Source organism: Theropithecus gelada, chromosome 7b (genome assembly GCF_003255815.1).
Source record: "Theropithecus gelada isolate Dixy chromosome 7b, Tgel_1.0, whole genome shotgun sequence".
NCBI classification, from domain to species: domain Eukaryota; kingdom Metazoa; phylum Chordata; class Mammalia; order Primates; family Cercopithecidae; genus Theropithecus; species Theropithecus gelada.
In genome coordinates this window covers 5,699,969-5,723,643 of record NC_037675.1, presented here as the reverse complement: position 1 = coordinate 5,723,643, position 23,675 = coordinate 5,699,969, and the positions used below count along the sequence as shown (strand labels likewise).

The window sequence follows — 23,675 nt, the reverse complement described above, 5'->3', positions numbered from 1 at the left end:
TCAAAGTGTGCTGTGCCATCGGCACAGTCATCTACTGCAGCCTAACAAACAACTTCAAAACTTAAAATCGCAGCATTTATTTTGCTCAACACATCTGTAATTGGGGAGGAAACAGTGAGGACAACTTGTCTCTGTCATGTGGTGTCAGTTGGGCAAAGTTGACTGGGACTAAAAGGCCCGTTTCCAAGAGGGCTCAAGCACATGGCTGGCAAGTTGTGCCAGCTGTAGACTGGTCATTCAGCCTAGGCTGGGGGCCAGGGGACTCCTGCTTGGCTGGGTCCCAAGAGACAAGAAGTAGAAGCTGACGATTTTTTATGGTCTGGGCCCTAAGAAACTGGCAGTGTCACTTTTGTCCTAGTCTATTGGTCAAGCAGGAGCTTGACCCACCTAGCTCAGATTCAAGGGAGGGTATAGACTTCACCTCTCAAAGGGAGGGGTATAATTTAAGAGTGACATTGTTAAAACTGTCATAGCCAAGAGAACATGGGAAGTCTATTGGGGGATTTCTGGGAAAGGTTTCTTTGCTCTCAAAAAGAGACATAAGCATAACAGAATAACAATTGAGAGTCCAACATAAGAAATGAGACAATCTCAAGAAAAACAAGAAGATCATACACTTGACCCTTCATGATTATGTTCCTAATTTCATAAAATTCAGGGAAAGGAGAAGACCATTAAAGTATCTTCTACAATTGTTACAATTGGGATAATAATAAAGCATAACTAAATTACATATAATTGTGTGACTTATACTTTAAAAATCCTGTAGGATTTCAATATTTGATGGGAAAACTCAATATTGTCAAGATGTCAATCCTTCCCAAATTAAAGCATATATTCAGTGTAATCCCACTGAGATTGGAAATTACAAGCAGACTCACCCCTCTGGAAGAGTTCATCTGGAAGAGTCAACGTGAAAAATTAACCAAGAAAAATTTGAGAGAAGAGATGTTCTTACAGGATGCAAAAGCACATAAAAAGCGTTGTATGGTAGCACAGGTAACAAGAAATTGGAAACAACTTGAATGTCAACAGGGAAATAGGTAAATAAATTAGAGTGGAGGCCGGTGTGGAGGTGCACACTTGTAATCCCAACACTTTGGGAGGCTGAGGCAGGAGGATCTCTTAAGCCCGGGAGTTTGAGACCACCCTGGGCAGTATAGTGAGACCCTGTCTCTATTTTTTTTAAAAAAAATTACCTGAGTGTGGTGGTGTGCACCTGTAGTCCAGCTATTTGGGCTGAGGTGGGAGGATCTTTTGTGCCCAGGCATTTGAGGTTGCAGTGAGCTATGATCACACCATTGCACTCCAGTCTAGGCAACAGAGCTCTTGCTCTCGCTCTGTCTCAAAAAATATAAATAAATAAGTAAATTAGAGCAGTAGGTCTCAAACTTGAGCATACATCAGGATCACCCAGAGTGCCACTAAAATACGATGGCCAGACCCATTCTTAGTGCTTCTGAGTCAACAGGTTGGTAGGCATTCATTCAAGTGTTTGTAGCAAGTAAGTTCCCAGATGATGGTGATACTGATGGTCCAGACCACACTTGAGAACCACTGAATTACAGAATGTTCTAAAACTGATAGAAACACAAGGGGGGTAAGCTGAAAAATAACATCAGTTTTCAAAAAAAAAAAAAAAGACTCTAGAACTAAAATGAAACCAACATATATTTATATATATATATATATAATTTTATATATAATTTTGTATATATATATATATAAAATTTAACTTGAAAACATGTCTGAAAAGAAGAAAGTACACAAAAGGAAGAGATGGTTATTCCTCTTCCCCTAAGCATTGCTAGGTCTGCATGTGATGCCCAGAGCTGCTCGCCACCTTTATATTGACCTCAGGTTGAAGCCAATGGCAAGAGGTGTGGAGCCGTAAGACTCATAGGAAAGCAAAACTGGATGGATACATGAGCCTGGAATGTCCCTGGGGAGATTCTTATATGAATTCATTAAATCCTCTTATGATTTAAGCCATTTTATTGGGGTTTTCCCAATAGTAATAGTCAAAACCGTCTAACTCATGCAGTAATGATTATGATTGTTTGTAAAGATCAAATAAGGTCATATAAGTGAATGCTCTTTGGGGACCTTGACACATAGTAAGGTTCTCACATCCAGTCACCATTTTCTATACTTATTCTGCAAAAACCTTCAGAGCTGGGCCATATGGGGACATTATGTGGAAGCTGGCAGATGCTCTGACCTCCAGGAGCTCAGGGAATACAAGGGGAGCCAGGACAAGCAAAAAGAGGAATTTAATGGCTCATGAACCTGGGATATCTAGGGCTGGACTGGCCTCAGGTGTCACAGTCCCTGCTACTCAAATTACGGCAATCAGCCTTTTTCAATGTGTCTCAGGGCTCCTCTTTGTGAGCCAGTTTTATTCTTTCCTGCTGTGTAGAGTTTCCTCCATGCAGCAGGAGAAGAACATGGATTTCACAACCATAAACTTACGTCATAGTGTCTGAGCAAGCCAAGAGGAAAGACAAGGCTCCTTTTTCTCTGCCTTTGTTTACGAAATCCCAGGGAAGAAGGCTGATTGGCCTAGCTTTGTCAGGTGCCCTTATCTGTGCCAATCACTGTGGTCAGAGGGATGGGATACCATGCTTGACCAAACAAATGTGTGATACATGGTTGTTTACATACATCATTTATGATAGCTAGATATAGATATCTGCAGAACAATATTATCACAAATTCAGAGGCAGGCAATGCGCATATGTATTATCTCAGTTTCTGTGGGTCAAGAATCTTGGAATGGCTGAGCTGGGCCCTCTGCAAGCCTGCAATCAAGGTGTGGGTCAGGACTGGGTCCTCATCTGGAAACTTGACTGAGGAAGGATCTACTTCCAAGCTCATGCAACTCTTGGCAGAATTCAGTTCCTTGCATTTACAGGACTGAGGGCTCATTTTCCTGCTGGCTGTCAGCTGCCCTCAGTTTTACAGGCCACTCTCAGTTGGACCTGAAATGGCCACCTGCTTTATCAAAGCCAGCAAAAGTGTGAAACACTCCAGCAAGACAGGTGCTACAATCTTATCTATTTAATTATGTAACCAGGTACACAGAATCACCTGCATCCCATACCTTTGCTGTATTCTATTCATTAGGAGCAAGTTCCAGGTCCTGCCAAACAAAAAGGAGAAAAGGTTACACAAGGGCAAGAATACCAGAAAGTGGGATCATCTATTTTTTTATATCTACATATTCATAGTATTTGTTGTCCATCTGCTTTGTGCTAATTATCCCCTTTAATGCTCACAACTCACTCTGAGATAGATGTTATTTTCCACATTTTACAGATAAGAAAACCGAGTCTCAAAGAAGTGAGGCGATCTACCAAAGATCACATATGTAATTACTGGCAAAGATGGATTTCAATCTAAGTCTATCTAACTGCAAAACATCTCCTCTTTTCCTTATATCAAGATGCTAATGAGGCCAGGTGCAGTGGCTCATGCCTGTAATCCCAGCACTTTGGGAGGCCAAGGCGGGTGGATCACTTGAGGCCAGGAGTTCGAGACCAGCCTGGCCAACATTGTGAACCCCGTCTCTAATAAAAATACAAAAAATAGCTGGGCGTGGTGGTACGCACCTGTCATCCCAGCTACTTGGGAGGCTGAGGCAGGAGAATTGCTTGAATCCAGGAAGTGGAGGTTGCAGTGAGCCTAGATCATGCCACTGCACTCTAGCCTGGATGACCGAGTGAGACTCCATCTCAAAAAAAAAAAAAAAAAAAAAAAAAAAGCTAATGAATAAACCATCCTGGATGTTGTTTAGTGAAGCCAACTATCTCTGGGCTTGGACACAACTGCATGTCTTTCCTCTTGGTGAGGTGAGACTCTGGGTCCTTCCCCAGTCACACATGTGCCATTGAGTCCAAGTAAATAGCTATCAGTTATGTCCTTCCCCTGAGCCTGTATTTTTCTTTCCTTTGCTCCCATTTGGGTAGTCTACTCTGTACTCACTGCTATCCTGTTGGCATGGGGCTGTCCAGGAAATACAGGTATACTACCACCTTCCTGGCTTCTGCTTCTCAATGCCCAAGCCCCTAGAAAAATTCAGATTTGTGAGCAAAGACACAATATCTTGGAGAAGCAGAGGAAGGAGGGGATTCTCCTTTCTCCAACACCCTTGGAATAGAGAAAAATTCTCCCAGGCTGGGGAGAGAAGAAAGGGGTGACAGAATGATTGGGTGTTATTGCCTTAATTTACAGACTGAGATTCACAAATCCTCAACTTTAAGATGTGTTTCCAACCCACACCCCCTTCTCTGAGCCCTTCCTATCCCTCTACAATGGGTTGTATATTTGTCAGGATGTCAGTCTGGTTGCTGCATGAAAAGACCCAAAAGAATAGGGCTTAAACACAAGTTTATTCTTCTTACATAAAAATCTGGGTGGATGGCCTAGTGCTGGAATGGTGGCCCCATAATTATCAGGGACCCAGACTCTTTCTGTCTTGTTGCTCTGCCTTTGTTAACATGCAACTTCAATTTAATCTGCATGTCAGGGAGCAGGAACAGAAAAGTGCTTCCTTCCTGGAGCCTGACTTAGGAAGTTGTGTACTCCACTTCCAGTCATTGGCCAGAATTTGATCATGTGACCACATGCTAGTGGCAAAGGAGTTTGGGAAATGTAGTTTTATATTGAGAGGCTACATGCCCCTTTATTCTACAAATAGTTATGAAGGGTAGAATAGGTAGAGTGGGACAATTAGCAGTCTCTACCAGGGGTCCTATGTGGTCCAGCCCTGTGGCCTTAGCTCTGATTCTTTGTTTAGGAGAGTTTCTGGCCTTAGCTCTGATTCTTTGTTTAGGAGAGTTTCAGGCATAAAATCTTTTAATACGGTGGCTTTGCATCTGTTGGTGCCTTCAGGAAACAAGAAAAGAGTGGACAGGGGCCAAAAGCCACGTCCAAGTGTATCAGCAAGCAAGGAAAGGAGGGTCAGCATGGGGGTCCTGCTAGGTGTTCTGCACCCAAAGCAAGTTCCAAGGGTGACAGCCTTGTCCACTCTTACTGCCTGCCATCCTGATTGGCTGTGCTGTGCCTAGACACTTCACTCTGGTTATCTCCTTCTCCAACTCAAAGAACAACTTTCCAACTTTTTTTTTGGTGTGTAAGGTGAGATGGGGTTTCTAGGCTGAGGAAAAAATTATCTAGGTAGGATCTGGGTCTTCTACTCTTACAGCCCCTGCTCAAAAAAGGGAAGAATGCAGCAGGTGGTAGATTTAGGTCCTATAAGTCGTGCATCAGAATTAATTCCCAAGCCCCTCAGTATGTCTGTTGTCTTAATTCACACGCCTGCCACCCACATTCACAGCCTGCATGTCGCTGACCTGGGTCAGTCCCAGAAAAGCCTCATAAGTGTTCATAAAGGGTATCTCTGCTTGCTAACCTCCATCTCATTCTCCCAGTGTAGCCAAAGTGAATGCATGCATTCATTCTTTCACTCATTCATTCAACAAGTAATGATCAGTCTTGCAATGTGCCCAGCTCATCCCTTGGCAGATGGGGTCTCTGCCCTTTGGAACTGGGGAGACTGGCCAAATGGCACAAAGAAGTACACCATCATGGGTGCCTGTAATCCCAGCTACTTGGGAGGCTGAGACAAGGAGAATCTCTTGAACCAAGGAGGCAGAAGTTGCAGTGAGCTGAGATCACGCCACTGCACTCCAGCCTGGGTGGCAGAGTGAGACTTTGTCTCAAAAAAACAAAAACAAAAACAAGAACAAAAAACCACACACACAAACAAACAAACAAAAAAGAAGTATAGCAACACAAACTTGATTACTGCTATGGAGAAAAAGTACAGAGTACAAAAAAGGCATGCGTAGCAGTGAAAAAAATGGAATGGGATAGGGTGTGTAGAACATTCTAGGCATCAGGCACAGCCTATGCAAAGGCCCTGGGGCAAAACTGAGTATGACAATTCCTAGAATTAAATGAAGCCCTGAGGTTGGTATCCCCAACAGCGAGGAAGGGAGTGGAGAATGCTGTTCCTGATCCTGTCACCCCTACTGCTTAAAACTCTTCAATGACTCATTGCGACTAGCTTTAGTATAGGATCCACATTTGCCCTTGGTTAGGTCCCTGCCTTCCCCTCTGGCCTCACCACTCCTGATCTGGATGTTCTGTTGCCTCCCAGACACTGGTCCCTCCATCTCCAATCCTTTGCCTGAGTAACTCCTACCGGTCCTTCAGGACTCAGCCTAGACATCATGGTCTCTAGAAAGCTGGAATGGATATTCTCCTGTTTGCTTCTTCAAATCCAAGCGCTCTCTGTAGGTTTTGCCAGGAGGGAGGGAAGTGAGGTCAGGGGCCTGCTCTGCAGTTAGCTGTGTGGCTGTGGGTAAGTTACTCAACTTCTCTGTACTTCAGTTTCTTCATGAGGTAAAATGGAGATAATAACTGCACTGACCTCATAGGATTATTGTGAAGGTTAAATGAATTAATAATATATGTAAAGTGCCTAGAGCTGTGCCTGGCACATAGAAGTGCCTTGTGTTTGCTGTTATTGGTCTTTAGTCTTCTCCTGTCCTGGACTGGGTACTATGTCATTGGTTTCAGTCTTGCCTCTCCTCACAGGGCTGGGGAACTTTAGGGAGTGCCTAGGCCTCCCTGCACTCCTGCATCCTACTACTTTGCCCAGTGGAAGTCATATGGTAACTGCCTAACCAGTTGGATTTGCTCTAAGAAGAATGAATTTCTGGCCATCTCCCATATGGAAGTAAACATGAACTCTGGCCTCTTCTCCCAGTTGGGGGACAAGGGGTTCTGATCTCTGAGATCTCTCTCCACACCCTGACTCCCAATACCACCCCGCACCCCAGCCTCCTGCCAGCTGGCAGCAGGGCACATCCCAATGGCCCTGGAATGGAAGAGTGAGGGGCACTGGTGGTGAAGGCAGGGTGGGTGGTGAGGACGGTGGTCTTGTGAACACCTGTGGACAGGGGGATCTTCACATTCACAAGGAAACTGATGACCCAGGTGGGTCCAGTGGGAAGTGGCCAGGGTGGACAAGGCCTTCAAATCTGAGAAACAAAGTAGTTGGGGGTGCCACACCCAGGGAAGAGAGGAGGAGTCTTTCCATGCTGAAGGGGGACCTGGGGAGGAGAGAAGACCCTTTCTGAGTAGCCCAGGAGGCAGAGAAATGCATGCACTGCAGGTTCTGTGTCTGGACTGATAACAACCATTGTTCCTAATGACCTTTGTTCCTGAGCAATGTGTCCAAGGCTTGACACTGCTGTGTGCCACAGCCCCACGCTGACAGTGACTGCAGCACACACCGCAGTATGCTAGTGCTAACCGTCCCGACAGTGCCCTCCCTTGGTCATCTTAGTCTTCTGCATCCTTAGTTCCTCATACAGAATTGGGGTTGGGGAACAGCCAGTTCCTGTTTGCTGGTTGAAGGAAGGAATGAACCCATATGGTAGGGGCAGGGCAGAAGAGGCAGAGGAATCAGATAGAGCTGGGTTCAAAGTTCTGCTCCTCATCTCCTAGCTCTGTGGTGCTGGGCAAGTTGCTCAGCTTCTCTGAGCCTCAGTAGTCTTGTCTGTGAAATAGGATACCCAGTACTTACTTCTCTGCGTTGCTGTCAGGTTCTGTGTAAACAAAGGGTGGCACAGTGATTGGTGCCTGCCTAAAGGCTCAGGAAACAAAGCAAGAACTTTCTTCCAAGTCTCTGCTTGTCCTTGAATCTGTGTGTAGTGCGACTCACCCTTTCAGGACCCCATCTTTCTGGCATCTTTGAGTCCCCTGCTGCTCCCAAACTTCAAGCCTCAGCCTGTCCCACAAGGGAACAGACACAGGGTACAGAGAGCTGCCCACCTTCACCTTGAGGGAGCCTGGAGGTCACCTCTTTTGTCCAGCCCTCCCTCTGGGGGTCCTTGCCTCTCTACCCCATCCTTCATCTCAGCCAGCCCAAAGGGACATCCCAGAGAACAACGCAAGCTGGAAGGTGCTGGAATTGGTGGGAAAAAAGGCCCACGACGGTGAGGAATGAGTTCCTGAGGCCTGGGTGCCCCACACCCCCTGGGCCTGCCTGCTCCCTGCAGAAGGGTCCCTGGTACCTTCTATTTTCCCAGCCAGGAGGCCGCCGGTTCCCACATTACCACATGAATGGGGCACAAGCCCCCCTGTCCACTCGAGCAAACAATTTGGCTAGCAAATTGACATAATTACAAGAGACAGCGAGGGAAGAAAAACGCCCCCCACCCCCTTGGCCCCCCAGCGGGCGACTCCCGCCGAGTTCCTCTGGGCTTTGTGGGCCGGGCGCTCAGGGCTGATTAGAAACCTTGTGGCCTTTTCAAGAGCCCTAAGTGATTGGTCCCTTAATCTGATTACAATTTGCAGAGCCCCTCCAACCACCTCTGAAGGGCTGTTCTCAAGCGCCCCGCTAGACGATGTGCAAGTACACACACACACACACACACACACCGAGCACCCACTTGGGCCTGCTGGGCGGGGGCTCTGCCACTTTCGTCCTCATGCCTCACTCCCTCAGTCAGGCATATCAGGTCCCATTCCCTGTGCCCCAAACCTCAGACACACAAAGGGCCTGACACTGCCCCTAATACATGGGGTTGCCCATCTTTAGAGGGTCTCACACAGATACAATGCCCAGGCCAGGGGCTTATGTGCACACACACTCCTGTGAGTGCACCTTCTTCTCATCTCCCATCCCTTCTCAGGGCGGCTGCCCTGAGCATCCAGGGTTAGGCTGCCCGACCCCATCAAGGGCAGCCTCTCTCCCCAGCAGCGGTATTTCTGGGGCTCCTTGGGCTGCAGCTCCCACGGGATTAGGCCCAGCAGGCTGCCTGGACACCGTTCAGGCACAGGCTGCCCAGGGACAGGACTTGGGCTGCTCCCAGCTTGGGAACTCAGCTCACAGGGACTTTAGTCAATGGTCTCAGCCATCCACATCCAATTTGTATCTCTTAATCCCTGGGACTGAGCCACAATGGCTCCTTTTCCTGTACTTGCTGGGGCTCTCATAGGCCCCAGCCTGGCCTCCCACCCCAAATAGAGCTCCCACTGGGCAGCAGCTCGGGATAGGAGTGGGGTGGGGGGAAAAGCAGGGGCCAAGGCAGAAGTGGACTGAAGTGGGGGCTCTGCCCTTGTTAACTGTTCCACCCTAGAAGATGCAAGTTGGGCGTGTGTATGAGAATAGGGAACATGTGTAGGGCCTTCCGGAGTGACCCCCAGTCTGCTGTAACCCCATCTTTTGTGCATCCCAGTCTGGAGGCCCTGGGAAGGGTATTGTCTACTTAGGAACCCCATCCTTTTGTCAGGTCATCCTAAATACCTGGAGCCTGGAGTCAGAGAGCAGGGAACACGGAGCCCAGGTTCAGACACTGGAATCAGAAGGATCTGTGACCTTGACTGAGTAACTTATCTGATCTAGGCTTCAGTTTCCCCACGTGTAAGATGGGAATGCTGCAGCCTCTCTCTCTCTCAGGGTTGCTGGGAGGCTAAATGAGCTGAGGCACATAAGACCCTCAGCACGGTGCCCAGCACAGTCAGTGCTCCATGCCAGGTTGTGTCATTGTTCACAAGTCAAGAACAAAGAGGGGACTTGAAGTACAACCATCAAACACACGGATGGGGCAGTCTGTGTGCACCCCCTGTATCCCTGTGGAGAGAAACTTGGGCTCTGCAGGGCTAAGGAACTTCACTTTACAGTTGGGTTTTCCAGGAGGACCTTCTCAGTTGCCCACGTTTGTCATATCTAGCTGATTATGTGACCTAGTGCTGGTTTTGGAAAGAGGGGCCTCAACCCAGATCTCTGCCAGGGAGGTGAGGCAGGAGAATAGGGTCTGAAAGCAGGGAACTTAAGGCCAACACATGCTGACTGGATATCAGAGGCTACTGACTTTTCAACCCCTCCTTTGTCTGTGTGGCAGTTGAAAAATGAAAGTACCACTGATTGGTCCCCTCCCACAACCAATCAGACTGGTTGTGGGCCTACTCTTCCCCTCTGGCAACCAATCAGACTGGCCACAGGCCACTACTTCATTTGCATAGAGTGAACCAATGGGAAACTTCTAGAGGGTATTTAAATCTCAGAAAATTCTGTAACCCATGCTCTTGAACCACTTGCTCGAGGCTGCTCCCACCCTGTGGAGTGTACTTTTGTTTAAATTAAATCTTTGCTTTCACTGCCTTGTTTTGTTTGTGTGTTTTGTCCAGTTCTTTGTTCAAAACGCCAAGAACCCAGGCAACTACCCTTAACTGGTTACATATGTTGGGGAGCCAGTCAGGAGGTAAGCCCAACGTTTAGGATTTATTTTTCTCTTTTTCCTCTTTCTCTCTTTTTCTCTCCAACTCAGGACCCTCGGTGGATAGCGCCTATGCACAGAGGCAACTGCAGGTTTCTGGCCAGGGCTACTTTATGGTGAAACCAAAAGGTTTCTATGTGGAAGCACCTAACCCCCCACTGCCTGGCTTCGGTGAGGGACCAAGTCCTTTTCTTTTTCAGTCTTTGAGCGGCCGTTTCCTAGCAGCTCTTTAATAATTGAGGGCAACTGGCCAGGACCACCCTCTGGTGTTACCTGAAGGCCAAGGAGTGAACGGGTATAGCTGCCTGCCTGGAAGCAGGAAGGACTCTTTTCTGTCTTGTCCAGTTATCATCCCTGAACCCTCCATGTGATGCAGTTGACAGTGGCAGCCCATCCAGGGTGAGCTTACATTTCAGGTGACTTAAACCTTGTTTACTTATGCTAAATTCTTCCCTTCCCCTACTCAACTGGCTAAGGACAAGTCAGAGGGTTTGGGCAGATGGTTTGTGTGTGTCATGTGGAGGGATTCATAAAAGGGAATTTATGTACAATTTAATCTCCCCTAAATTTAGAAAGTTAAATAATTGTTTTAAGTGGGATAGGAAAAAATCCAAAGGTTTGACTGAAAATTAATTTCTAGAAGTCAATGCCTTCATCCAGGGACAAGAGGGAAAGTTCATAGTGGGCCATCAGTGGTGGAGGAAACCATTCCATAGTGGTGTCGGATCTAAGGTCAGAGACATCCGATAGACTAAGATGGGGCCCTAAAGAAGGATGCCCCCCCAGGACCCCAGTTAGGGCCCAGAATTTTTCCAGGGGGATGACCCGTGTAAAATTTGGGTCACCTAATGAGCCCTCCACTTGTCAAAGTCCTCTTCTCTTTTCCAGACCACTATGGGCAACTCTCCATCAATTCCACCTGTTCCTCTATGGGTAACTCTCCATCTATTTCACCTGATTCCCTGCTTGGCTACATCCTCCACCACTGAAATCAACTTGACTCTGACAATCTAAAGAGAAAATGTATGATTCTCTTTTCCTGCAATACTGTTTGGCCTCATTATGAGCTGCTCAGCCTGGAACAGCGGGTGGTCAATAGTAGCCTTAATTATGACACCATCCTGCAATTAGACCTATTTTAGAAAAGGCAGGGCACATGGTCAGAAATCCCACACATACAGGCCTTCATGGCACTATACCAAAACCCAATAATCCCCTCAAAGGAGAGTCCAAATGCAGAACTAGATATAGACAACCCCTTTTCACAAGGGCCACCTCTCTCTCAGGGTGACAGAAACCACCCCCATATAACCCCTTGCTGAGGGCTCCTGAGGCTAAAACCAAAACACCGGGGACCCTACTAAGTCCCCCTCACACTTGGAGGAGAACACCATATTCAACTCTCCCGCCAGCCCTGCTACCCATTGCGGAAGTAGCAGGAGCAGAGGGGACAGTCCTAGTGCAGGCCCCCTTCTCTGTAACTGATGTACAACAATGTAAGGAAGAGCAAGCAAGCTATTCCAAGAATCCCGGGAAATTTGCAGATGGGTTCCAAACTTTGACCTTAGCCTTTGATCTCTCATGGAGAGATGTTCAATTCATTCTAGCAACTTGTTGCACCCCTTTTGAAAAGGAATGAATCTTTGAGGCTGCCCGCCAGGAAGCAAACAATTTATTTGCCCAAAACCCACAGGGCAATCACCTGGGCCCAGACATAGTCCCCACTACTGACCCTAATTGGGACTATAACACACCCGTGGGTATAAACAACTGGGCTAAAGTTCTTGAGGCTCTCCTTGGAGGAATGAAAAAGGAAATAACTAAGGCCGTAAATTATGATAAAGTAAGTGAGGTTACACAGGGCAAGAAGGAAAATCCAGCCATGTTTTATGGCAGACTGAAGGAAGCCTTTAAAAAATATACTAATCTGGACCCTTCCTCTCCTGAAAGCAAAATATTAATGGCACATTTCATTCACCAATCCACCCCAAACATTAGACATAAGCTCCAAAAGCTACAGGTGGGGCCACAAACTAATCACAATCAGCTTCTTGATATCACCTTTGTGGTGTATAACAATCATGATCTGGTGGAAGGAAAAAAAAAAGAGTAAAGAAAAACAGCAAGCCAAAATTATGGCAGCCATCATCGACAATGCCCTGAATGCCCAGAAAGCATCCAAGGGAAACCCAAAGGGCCAGAATGATGATGCCAGAAAGGGCTCTTGCTTCAAGTGCAAGAAAGCTGGGAACTGGGCAAAGGACTGTATTCATCCCCCTCCAAGCCCCTGCTGAAAATGTGAGGGCACCAATTATGACCCCTGGCACTGGAGAATTCATTACCTTTGCTCCTACCGAGGAGCTCCATCAGGTAAAACCCTAGCTGTGCACAAGGAGGAATCAAATGAAGACTGAAGGGGCCCCAGGTCTTCCTCACTGCCCCTGTCTAGGAATATCGTAATTACTACTGAGAAGCCCTGGGTAACTCTGTAGGTCATGGGCACCCAAATTAAGTTTCTTTTTGATACAGGGGCAAGTTACTCTGTTCTTACTGCTTATACAAGAAAACTTTCTTCCCGGTTCGCAAGTGTTACGGGAATGGAAAGAAAGCCACAAACAAGATTATTTACTCCTCCTTTGATTTGTCAATTTAAGAAACAAATCTTCCAACAGGAATTTCTAGTAGTACCAAGATGCCCAGTCCCCCTGCTGGGAAGAGATACTATGGTTAAAATAGGGGCACTACTATAATTTAAGCATCACCTAGTGAAATTGCTAATAGTAAAAAATACGGACAGTGTCCCAGACCACATTAATAAACAGATTAACCCACTAGCATGGAATACTGGGAAACGAGGGAAGGCCAAAACAGCAGTGCCAGTCAAAATATGGCTTAAAGATCCTAGCTATTTTCCCAATTGAAAACAATACCCAATTAAGCTGCAAGCAAGAAAAGGCCTAGTGCCCATAGTTGAGGTATTACTTACCCATGGGCTCTTAAAACCTTGCAATTCTCCCTGCAATACTCCCATCTTACCCATTCTAAAGCTTTTGGGGGAATACCAGCTAGTATAGCATATCAGAATAATTAATGAGGCTGTTATCTCTCTCCACCCATTGGTGGTGGATCTATGTACTCTCTTGGCTCAGGTGCCAGGGGATGCAAAGTGGTTCTCAGTCCTACACATAAAAGATGCTTTCTTTTTCATTCCTCTGGTCCCAGAGTCCCAATACCCTTTTGCCTTTGAATGGGAAAATCCTAATACCAGAGAAAAACAACAATACACTTGGACAGTGCTCCCCCAGGGCTTTCAGGATAGCCCCCACTTCTTTGCCCAACCCTTAGAGAGGGATCTGAGGGGTCTGAAACTGGGGGACGGGAATATACTCCAGTATGTGGATCACCTTCTTGTGTCTAGCCCAACCCAAGAGGCTTCTGACAAAAATACTATAAAAACCTTACATTTCCTGGCTTACAGGTGATACAAAGTTTCAAAAAGAAGACTCAGATTACTCTCCAACAGGTCCACTATTTAGGGTATATCTTAACACCTGGAACCTGGCAAGTATTCCCAGAATGAGTGCAAGCCATATGTGGTTTGCTTCCCCTCCTCCCCACCCCAAGCAGCAGTTTCATTCTTTTTGGGGACTGTCCGGGTTTTGTGGAATATGGGTACCAAATTTAGGGCTCATGGCAAAGCCCCTGTATGAAGCAACAAGGAGGCCTGAAAATGAGCTAATGGAATGGACCCTGGAAATGAGAGAAGCCTTTGCAAGCTGAAATAAGCCCTTACCCAGGCTACAGCTCTTGGGATCCCAGACCTAACTAAGCCCTTCTCTTGTATATAGCAGAGACGAATGGCATAGCTCTGGGAATGCTAGTCCAGAAATAGGATCAGAACCCGGACCAAACACCTACTTTTCAAAGAAGTTGGAGAGGGTGGCCTTGGGATGGCCAAATTGCCTGTGGGCAACAGCAGCCACTGCTATGTTAGTGGAGGAAGCCACTAAAATCACCCTGAGCCAATCACTGGAAGTTCTAACCCCAGATCAGGTAAAGTCAGTCTTAGAGATAAAGGGACACATCTGGATGATGGGGGAAAGGTTAACCAAATACCAGGCCATGCTCCTAGACAATCCAGATGTAACCCTTAAAACCTGTAATACTTTGAATCCAGCTTCATTAATACCCATAGGCCCAATAACAGATCATTCCTGTGAGCCAGTCATTGCACACACATGTTAGCTGGCCTAATTTAAAAGATCAGCCTCCCCCAGATTCTGAGGACTTGTTCACAGATGGCAGTTCTGTGTCAAATGCAGAGCACTGAGCTGCGTATGCAATAGTCAATCACATCACCATTATCTAAGCTCAGTCACTGCCCCTTGGCACATCAGCACAAAAGGCTGAAATCATTGCTCCCACCCGAGCATTAATGTTGAGACAAAAGAAAACGCTTAACATCTATACAGATTCTACATATGGCATTCCTTGTAGTTCATGCTTATGCTACAATCTAGAAAGAAAGGGGACTACTAGCTAGCAAACACTCCCCCATAAAGCATGGGCCTGAAATTCTTCAGCTATTGGAAGCAATACACCTGCCAAAGGCCATAGCTATAATCCACCATAGGGGGCGTCTAAGGGACTTAACCCCTATAGCACAAGGGAACAGAAATGCTGATAGAGAAGCCAAAGCCACATCCCTCAGGGTGCAATCCCAACAGATCCTAGCACTGATTTCCTTTCTACAATTCCCAATGGATCCTGAACACACACTACAGGAAGAACAGTTAATAAAGGAACAAGGGCGGGAGGGGTGGGCAGGGCAAAAAAAAAAAAAAAAGGATCCTGGTGGTATATGGGATCAAAAATACATCTCCCTCACACAGCCCAGTGGAGAATTATTAAAACCCTGGGTGACTCCTTCCATAGGGGAGAGATGCCACCCTGGCCATGGTTAACAGGCTCTTCATTGGGCCTGACTTAGCTTCGGTGGTCAAGCAGGTCTGTCAAGCCTGCTCACTGTGTGCACTTAACCCAGGAAACAAAATGTCTCCTCTAATAGAACCAGTCCAGAGGAGAGGAACTTACCCAGGGGAAGACTGGCAATTAGACTTCACTCATATGCCAGCTTGCAGAGGATACAAGTTTTTGTCAGTGCTAATAGATATCTTTACTGGTTGGGTTGAAGCTTACCCTACCAGAACAGAGAAGGCTAATGAGGCTATAAAGTTTCTCTTAAAAGAATCCCCTGGTTTGGGTTACCTCAGAGCCTCCAAAGTGATAATGGCACATCTTTTATCTCCCAAATAACTCAAGGGGTTGCTAAGGCTCTTGGATTCAAATACTATTTACATTCAGCATGGAGGCCTCAATCCTCCAGGAGAGCAGAAAGGGCTAACCAAACTCTAAAATGAGCGTTAGCTAAACTATGTCAGGAAACATCAAAAACTTGGGTCAGTTTACTGCCTCTAGCCCTCTTAAGAATCCGTTATACCCCTAGAGCAAAAATTAAAATAACCCCCTATGAAATGTTATATGGAAAGCCATTCTTAACTAATGATCTAATTACTGATCCAGAAACAGCTGGTTTAGTAAAATACCTAGTTAACTTAAGATAATTTCAGCAGGCTTTGCAAAAGTTTGGAATTCAAAGGCTCCCCATACCGGGAATTAACCAGCAACACAAAATCAGGCTAAGGGATAAGGTACTTGTTAACACATGGAAGGAGGGATCACCTGCTCAACAATTGCAACCCCAATGGAAGGGACCATTTTCAGTGGTACTGGCTATGCCTTCTACGGTCAAGGTACTAGGATTAGATACTTGGATACATGTTTCAAGGATCAAGTCTGTGATACCTGAAGCCCCGGACCAGGAGCCTGAAGCTCCCATCAGACAGCCAAAAGACAAGTAAATGTCTACCAACTTTCCTTGGTGTTTTTGTTGCATAGTTACTGTAGGCTGGATAATAGCAGCCATGTTCTCAGATTTTTTGCAGTTTAATTGCTTTCTTTCAAATGATTGGAATCACTTCCTTTATAGTAATTAAGCAGACTGTTGTAATTCATTCCTATAACAAACATTCCTGACAGCATAGGTATCCACCCCCTGAAGTTCCCATTAAATCTTTTAACCAAATTCATTTCCTCTCACCTAGAGACCATCAAGCTTCAGATGATCCTGTGACAAGGTTTTCAGCCTGTTCCAAATGAAGACAGCACCCCTGGCCATCAAGAAACTACCCTGTCTCCACTCAATAGATCAGGGCGGGAGTTCAGTGATCCCCAGTAGGTAGGGACTGCGCCTCAAGTCAGTGTGACACAGTTACAGAAGAAAGACCATCAGTCCATCTGTCCCCTATAAAGATTTCCGGGGATCGTGTCTCTCAGGGGGGAAATGAGGCAGGAGAATAGGGTCGGGAGGCAGGGAACCTAAGGCTGATGCATGCTGACTAGATATCAGAGGCTACTGCCTTTCAATCCCTCCTTTTTCTGCATGGCAGTTGCTGCTTGGCAGTTGGAAATGAAAGTACCTTGGATTGGTCCTCTTCTGCGACCAATCAGACTGGTCTCGGGCCACTACTTTATGTGCATAGAGTGAACCAATGGGAAACTCCTGGAGAGTATTTAAAGCCCAGAAAATTCTGTAGCCCAGGCTCTTGAGCTGCTTGCTGGAGCCCGCTCCCACCCTGTGGAGTGTACTTTCGTTTAAAATAAATCTCTGCTTTTGCTGCCTTACTTTGTACATTTTGTCCAATTCTTTGTTCAAAATGCCAAGCACTTGGACAACTATCCTCAACCAGTAACAGATGCACTGGGCATAGGCTCTCGGTGCAGCCTGCACATGGCCCAGCCAGTGCTGGCCCCCTGCCCTTCCTGTGCAGCCCCCAGGACCCAGGTCATGTGATCAGGAGGAGGGGTGAGCCCCAGAGCCCTAAAAGCCTGGCACTGGGTTGGGCCCAATACTGTTGGCCTGGTGGTGCTTGGGATTGGGGTGGGGATTGGTGGGAGGTGGGCTTCAGGAACCCCCCCCAAAACCCCCTGGCATCCCCGGCCACATCACCCCACACCCTCTCAAGCTGCGGGCCCCTCCCAGGCCCTTGGTAGGCGTATGGGGCTGGGCCAGGCGGCTCTACTGGGGGAGGGAGACTGGGGCTCAGATCAGCTGAAATCAAAGCCACAGCTCTCCTCCCCGCCACACCGCACCCCTGCCGAGCGCCGCGCACCTCCTCCTTTGTCACAATGTTTTTCAATCCGGTGAAGCAAACTGTCCAATTAGAGCCAGGGCCTCCGGCTTCCATCTTTGCCGACGTTTAATTAACATGCTCCTCTTGGCAGCTGCTGACAAGTTCCAGAAACAGGTTGTAAAGGGTTTTTGTCTTTACCCAGCATGGAAAATGAGGGGTGTTACATCGCGGGAACATGAATAGGTTGCATTTCGATCCCACCTTCCCCTCCCCACTGCACTAGTAAGAGGCATGCAGCCGTGTGTGTGTGTGTGTGTGTGTGTGTGTGTGTGTGTGTGTGTGAATTGCAAGGGGGCAGAGGAGAGGGCGGAGTTGGAGGCTGAGAGACCTCCTCCCTCTTCCCTCACCCCTTCTTCCCAGGAGCCTTTGCTCCACAAAAGATCCGGATTCCATGTCTTATTCTCCAACTGGCACACTTTTGCCTCGCCTCTCTTCTAGCCAGTAACATACTTCACCGTGTTAATTCCTACCCATGGGTCTGTGCCCATGCTGCTTCTTTGCCATCCTTCTGGTAAACTCCTATTCAGCCTCCAGAACCCTGATCAGGTGGCCCTGCTTTGAGAAGCCAACGGGGCACAGACTTCCTGTCCAGCCACACCTGTCAGAGTTCAGCAGGGATTCTGAGGGCCAGGTCTGTCCCCCAGCTAGACTATGAGACCCTGAGACCAGGAAGTGTGTACTACTCTGCCCAGGGTGGTGGTGAGCCTGGGAGATCTACCCTCCTGAAACCTTCCCACACTGTCCAGGGAGAAGAAGGCTGGCTTGGCAGAGAGGAAGAAGGGAAGGGATGGGGAGGAGGAGATGGGCCCAAAGAAGCCCTCCCTCCCTTCTCCCAGTCCTGCTGGAGTGCCCAGAGCAGGACCACATGGAGGGCACAAAAGGGATGCCAGATTTCTCAAGGGCTGAGTTTCTGGAGTAGCTGATGGAGGGGGCTTGAAGCAAGACCCCAGCCCAGAGCTGAGTCCTGCTGGGTGCCCCAGGCTGAAGGCAAGCTCCAGCACCCAGGTTCTGCTTCCTCAGCCTGAGATGGTTTTCCTTGTAGTGTGGGTGGTACCCTTGGATGAAGGTAAGGGCTGGGGCAGAAGCAGGTCTCTTAGGTCCTTTTCTCTCTCAAACTGGCCCCATTGGAGCACTCACACCCATTTTACAAAGGACATCAAGAATGTTTATTCCCGGAGGCTGCCACCTACACAACACAGAGAAGTCTAGGGGACCCAGGGAGCATAGGAGATGCTGGCTGATGTGCAGGCAGTGGGTAGAAGAGCCTCATAGGTGGTGACTGGCAGCTAAGTTGTCTCCTAGGAGTGCTCAGGTTCACCCCCAGGCTCTAGCCCCACTCTGAGCCTGTTTTTCTCCAGTGTGGCTAAGACCCCAGGCAGAGGCAGAACTTCTGCAGCCAGAACCTGGCTTGGATGCCCACTTTGTTTGTAGCTTCTCCTTCTCCATTCTCAGGCAGACCCCCTGGGATGAAGGGGAAGGAAGGGATGGAGGCACCTTGAGGCCAAGCCAGCAGGTGGGGGTGCTGCTTGCTCGCTTTTGTGTCCCTAGTTAGGTCAGCACCAGCTCCTCTGGAGCCCCGGGACAGTCTGTGGAGCCTGCAGGGAGACAGCCAAGAGCAGTGGGTCACTGCCCTGTCCTGCTGTAGCCTCTCAGGTACCATTTTCTTTTCTGGATGGGGTGGACATTAAAGGCAACTGGGCATAGCCTCACCTTTCTCTTTCCTGGCACCCTAACATCCTCTCTTGCCACATCGCTCAGCCTCTTGCCCCAGACCCAGCTATTTCCAAGCTCTGGCCTCCAAGGAAGTTAAATAACAATAATAAGAACAGTAACAATGACCAGCAAGGACCTCAGTTTCTCCACTTGCTAGTTGCGTGATCTTGAAGAACCAGAACTTCTCCGAGCCTTAGTTTGCTCATCTATCAAAAAGAGGGCAGTAATTCTACCTGCCTTGTAGAGATCTTGGGAAGGTTAGATGTGAAAGCCATGAGCAAGGGCTTGGTGCATTCTGCAGAGGAGGAAAAGTATTAGTTGATGGAAAAAAGGAGGGGAGGGTGGGTCTCGTCTGAGTTGAGCAATTGAATACAGCCAGACTTGTCAGCTACACTTCTATAGATGAGGAAATCAAGGCACAGTCTCTGGGGTGAAGAGATCCTCAAAGTCACACAGCCAGCAGGCACAGTCACAAAGCCAAGTGTGCCCCCAGGTCTCCTTCCATGCCCTTGTGTCTTCACATGTTTCTGTGTCTGTCCTGGATGCACGTTGTCTGACTCTAAGAAGCTCTCCTGCCAACCCGTGTGCCCACTGCACCTCAGGCAGGAGGGGTGGAGGCCCTCATTTCTTGATGTTTGCTTTTTGCCTCTTTGCTGGTAGCATCTGATTCTGAGAGCTGGGCCCCCACTGGGAGAACCTCCCTATCATCCCCACAGACCAAGCCAAGCCCATACTCACCTGCTCCTCACCTGCCCTGGGAGCCTAGGGTACCAAGGGTACCGAGGAAGCCATGGGAAGTGGGGACACCATGGGTACTGAGGGTACTGAGGGTCCTGAGGGCTTGAAGGTGGGGTCTTCAGGGATGTAGACAGTGCTGTTCCCTTCAGGCATCTGCAGAGAGAGGATGCAACTCTGAGGGCCCTGTCCCAGGCCAGGTAAGGGTGTCCCTGGTGACTAGAACCTCCTGGAGCTGCAAATGGTGTGTGGCGAGCGCCACCTTGTGATCGCCATGCGGATCACATGCCACGGAAAGCAGGGTGGTCCTTCAACACAGGTGTCCTGCCCCTACCCTATATTAGGCACTATCCTGGGTGCTGGGACATGGCAAGGATAAGACAGGGTCCTTGCCCCATGAGAGTAATGGTGAGGCATTCCAGTGAAATGCCCAGTGACAGTAAGAGTTGTAAGTGCACACCAGAGGCTTATAACCCAGCCTGGGGGATGCTGAGAAGTTGTGCTGAACCCACTTTTAAAAGATGAGTAGGAGTAAGGGGCAGAGGCAGTAAAAGGCAGTATGGCAAGCTCTGTAAACTGCGGACAGGTCCGAAAGTGGGGTGGGGAAGGTGCAGGGAAGGCCAGAAGTGGGTAGAGAGGTAGAGTGCAGGCAGAGTAGGTCAGCCCTGCCCTTGCCTCATCCGTGGTCCTAGGGAACACTGGTCCAATCCCCATCCTTTGAGAAGCCACCTCACTCCCAAGGTAAACCACTCAGGGCCTCAGGGACTGCCTGATAGTGTTCCTTCCATTGGCATGGAATTTCATTATTCCCAACCAGGTACAGCCAGCCCTCCATACCCATGGGTTTTGTATCAGCAGGTTACACCTATCACAGGTTGAAAATATTCAGAAAGAGCAACAAGAAAAAATGACAATACAACAATAAAAAATAATACAAATAAAAAACAATACAGTATTTACATTGCGTTAGGTAGTATAAGTAATCTAGAGATTACTTAAAATATGTGGGAGGATACATGTAGGCTTATATGTAAATACTATGCCATTTTATATCAGGGACTTGAGCATCCCAGCAAGGGATCCTGCAACCAATTCCCTGAGGTTACTGGGGGATGTCTGTACTGCTCAAGGTATATAGAGCTGAGAGGTGTGAACTTGCAATAAATTACAAAGATCCAAACAGAACCAAGAGGGAACTTCTACATGGGGGAATTGATAACATTTCTGACTTATTTCATTAGCATAAGATCTGTGTGCTTTCTAATTGTGGTGTCTAAAATAGTTTAAGTTCTGACTTTATTAAATATAGAATAGAAATAATTATCCTGTGAGAAAAGAAAGTTTATTAGGAATGTAATAACACAGAACAATTCTTATGATAGAGCAGTAAGGAGAAAGAGACGGATACTAAATTGGGTGAATAATACAATCTCAACCATGTAAGAAAAATCTATGCAGAGAAAAAAAGATAGAAAGGAAATATATCAGAAAACGTTAATATTGCTTGACATAGGGTGATGGGATTTCTATGTTTCTCTATTTCCAGATTTTCTTTAATGAGCACCTAGTCATTTTTAATTAAAACATTTTTAAAGAGTTAATTTAAGAGACATTCGTTATATGCATGAAGTTATAGTAGATATTAGTTAAAATTACCCTTAAAACTTCTGGTATGGTTTTAAAAATACAGAGCTAAGTGAAAGGCATTATGGGTGGCCCCTTGTCCCAGGAGCCACAGACACAGGCCAGTCCTCACCCTGTCATGAGGGGACAGTGTAGGAAGCATGAGGGGAGTCCTGCCATCCTGCATCATCCAATGGCAAGTGGGCACCTCCAATCATGATTCATGGGGAGAGGTCTGCCTGAAGTCACAGAAAGCCCAGATTGTGGCATTTTAAGGAAACTGAGTTCTGTGACATTCCACCACTTTCATATCTAGAACAATGTTCCTCAAGCTGCTCAAAGTGGTGGGATGCTGCAGAATTCAGTTTCTTTCTTTCTTTCTTTCTTTCTTTTTTTTTTTTTTTTTTGAGATGGAGTCTCGCTCTGTCATCCAGGCTGGAGGGCAGTGGCGCGATCTCAGCTCACTGTAACCTCTGCCCCCTGGGGTTCAAGTGATTCTCCTGCCTCAGCCTCCTGAGTAGCTGGGATTACAGGCAGGAGACACTGAGCCCAGCTAATTTTTTGTATTTTTAGTACAGATAGGGTTCTGCCATGTTGGCCAGGCTGTTCTCGAACTCCTGACCTCAGGTGATCTGCCCACCTTGGCCTCCCAAAGTGCTGGGATTATAGGCATGAGCCACTGCGCACAGTCCAGAACTCAGTTTCTGTATCGGAATCACCTGGGAGCTTGTCACTTGCAGAGTCCTGGTCCCTACTGAATCAGAACCTCTGGGGTGGTGCCTGGGAAGGTCTCCAGGTGGTTCTTATGGAGACTGAAGCTGAGCACTGCACTGTGATTCCTAACCCAGGCTGGGTGTTAGAATCCCCAAGAAAGCTTTAAAAAATTCTAACATCTAGACCCTACCCCAGAGCAGTTAAATCCAAGTCTCTGTGGGCTGGGGCCTGGGCTTTTGAATGCTGTCAAAGCTCCCTAGGTGATTCCAGTGTGCATCTTAGCGCTGAAAACCACTGCTCAAATACAGTGGTGCTTAGACTTGTTTGTCATCAGAATCACCCAGGGGCTTGTTAAACCAGAGTGCTGGACCCACCCCCTTGTTTTGGAATCAAGATGTCTGAGGAACTTAAGACTTTGCACTTCTCTCTCTCTCTCTCTCTCTCTCTCTCTCAATCTTGCTCTATTGCCCAGGTTGGAGTGCAGTGGCACCATCATGGCTCACTTTAGCCTCCACCTCCCGGGCTCAAGTGATCCTCCCGCCTCAGCCTCCAGAGTAGCTGGGACTACAGACGCATGCCACCACGTCTAAGTTTTCTATTATTTTTTATAGAGAAGGGGTCTCCCTATGTTGCCCAGGCTAGTCTCAAACCCCTAGGCTCAAGCTGTCCTCCTACTTCAGCCTTCCAGTGTAGGAATTACAGTTGTGAGCTACTGCACCCGTGAGAATTTGCACTTCTAACCAGTCTGCAGGTGATGCTGATGGTGCTGGGCACCATACCATGGGGACCACTGCTCTAGAATAAAGCTGACTGAGTCTTTAGGGACAAGAGTAAACTCCAGCTGCAGCTTCTGTCACCCCCGCTAGGGTGTGCAGAAAGAGAGGTACACACCACCCACTCCGAGCCCTGGGGTCTAGAGGGAAGAGTCTTCAACCTCCATGAGATACAGCCTCCCCCGATGAAGAAGTAGGGTAATGCAGGCTCTGACCCCCACCCCCGGCATCTGGGTCTGCAGGCCCCAGCCCAGCTGATGCAGGTGGAGGTGGGGAGGGAACGCAGCTGCACTCCTTCGGAGGGACAAATCCCTCAGAACTCACCTCCCAGTAGACTGCATCCTCAAAGCAGTTCTCATCTGAAGGTTGTCCCCAGAATGGTAATCTCAAAATAAGCCCTACAGAAATTGGAGATTACAGGATGTCAGGAAATGCCTTCCCTCTGCTCACCTCAGCCATTTCCCTCAGCTGGGGAAGTCCTCCTAGGGCCCTTGGGCTGAAGTCCAAATTGCCTCAGTCCTGTAGCTAGAAGTGCAGAGATTAGGGATTCCTGGAGGCTCCAGGCTGAC

General features: G+C 47.7%; 1 protein-coding gene across 3 annotated transcripts in view; it reads right to left on the bottom strand.

The window, feature by feature from the left end:
- Positions 1-2,487: 2,487 nt before the first annotated feature.
- Positions 2,488-23,675, bottom strand: part of RHCG (Rh family C glycoprotein) — a 40,810-nt gene continuing 19,622 nt past the window's right edge. The window contains exons 9-11 of one of the 3 annotated variants that reach the window (XM_025391628.1): positions 23,431-23,504; positions 20,000-20,152; positions 18,691-19,143 (exon numbers count right to left, since the gene is read on the bottom strand). In XM_025391628.1, the coding sequence (XP_025247413.1) occupies positions 20,024-20,152; positions 23,431-23,504 (203 nt within the window). In that variant the 3' untranslated portion in view covers positions 18,691-19,143; positions 20,000-20,023. Of the gene's footprint in view, positions 3,143-18,690; positions 19,144-19,999; positions 20,153-23,430; positions 23,505-23,675 lie in introns of those variants that run through there. The other 2 variants (XM_025391629.1, XM_025391630.1) reach the window with 2 other exon arrangements.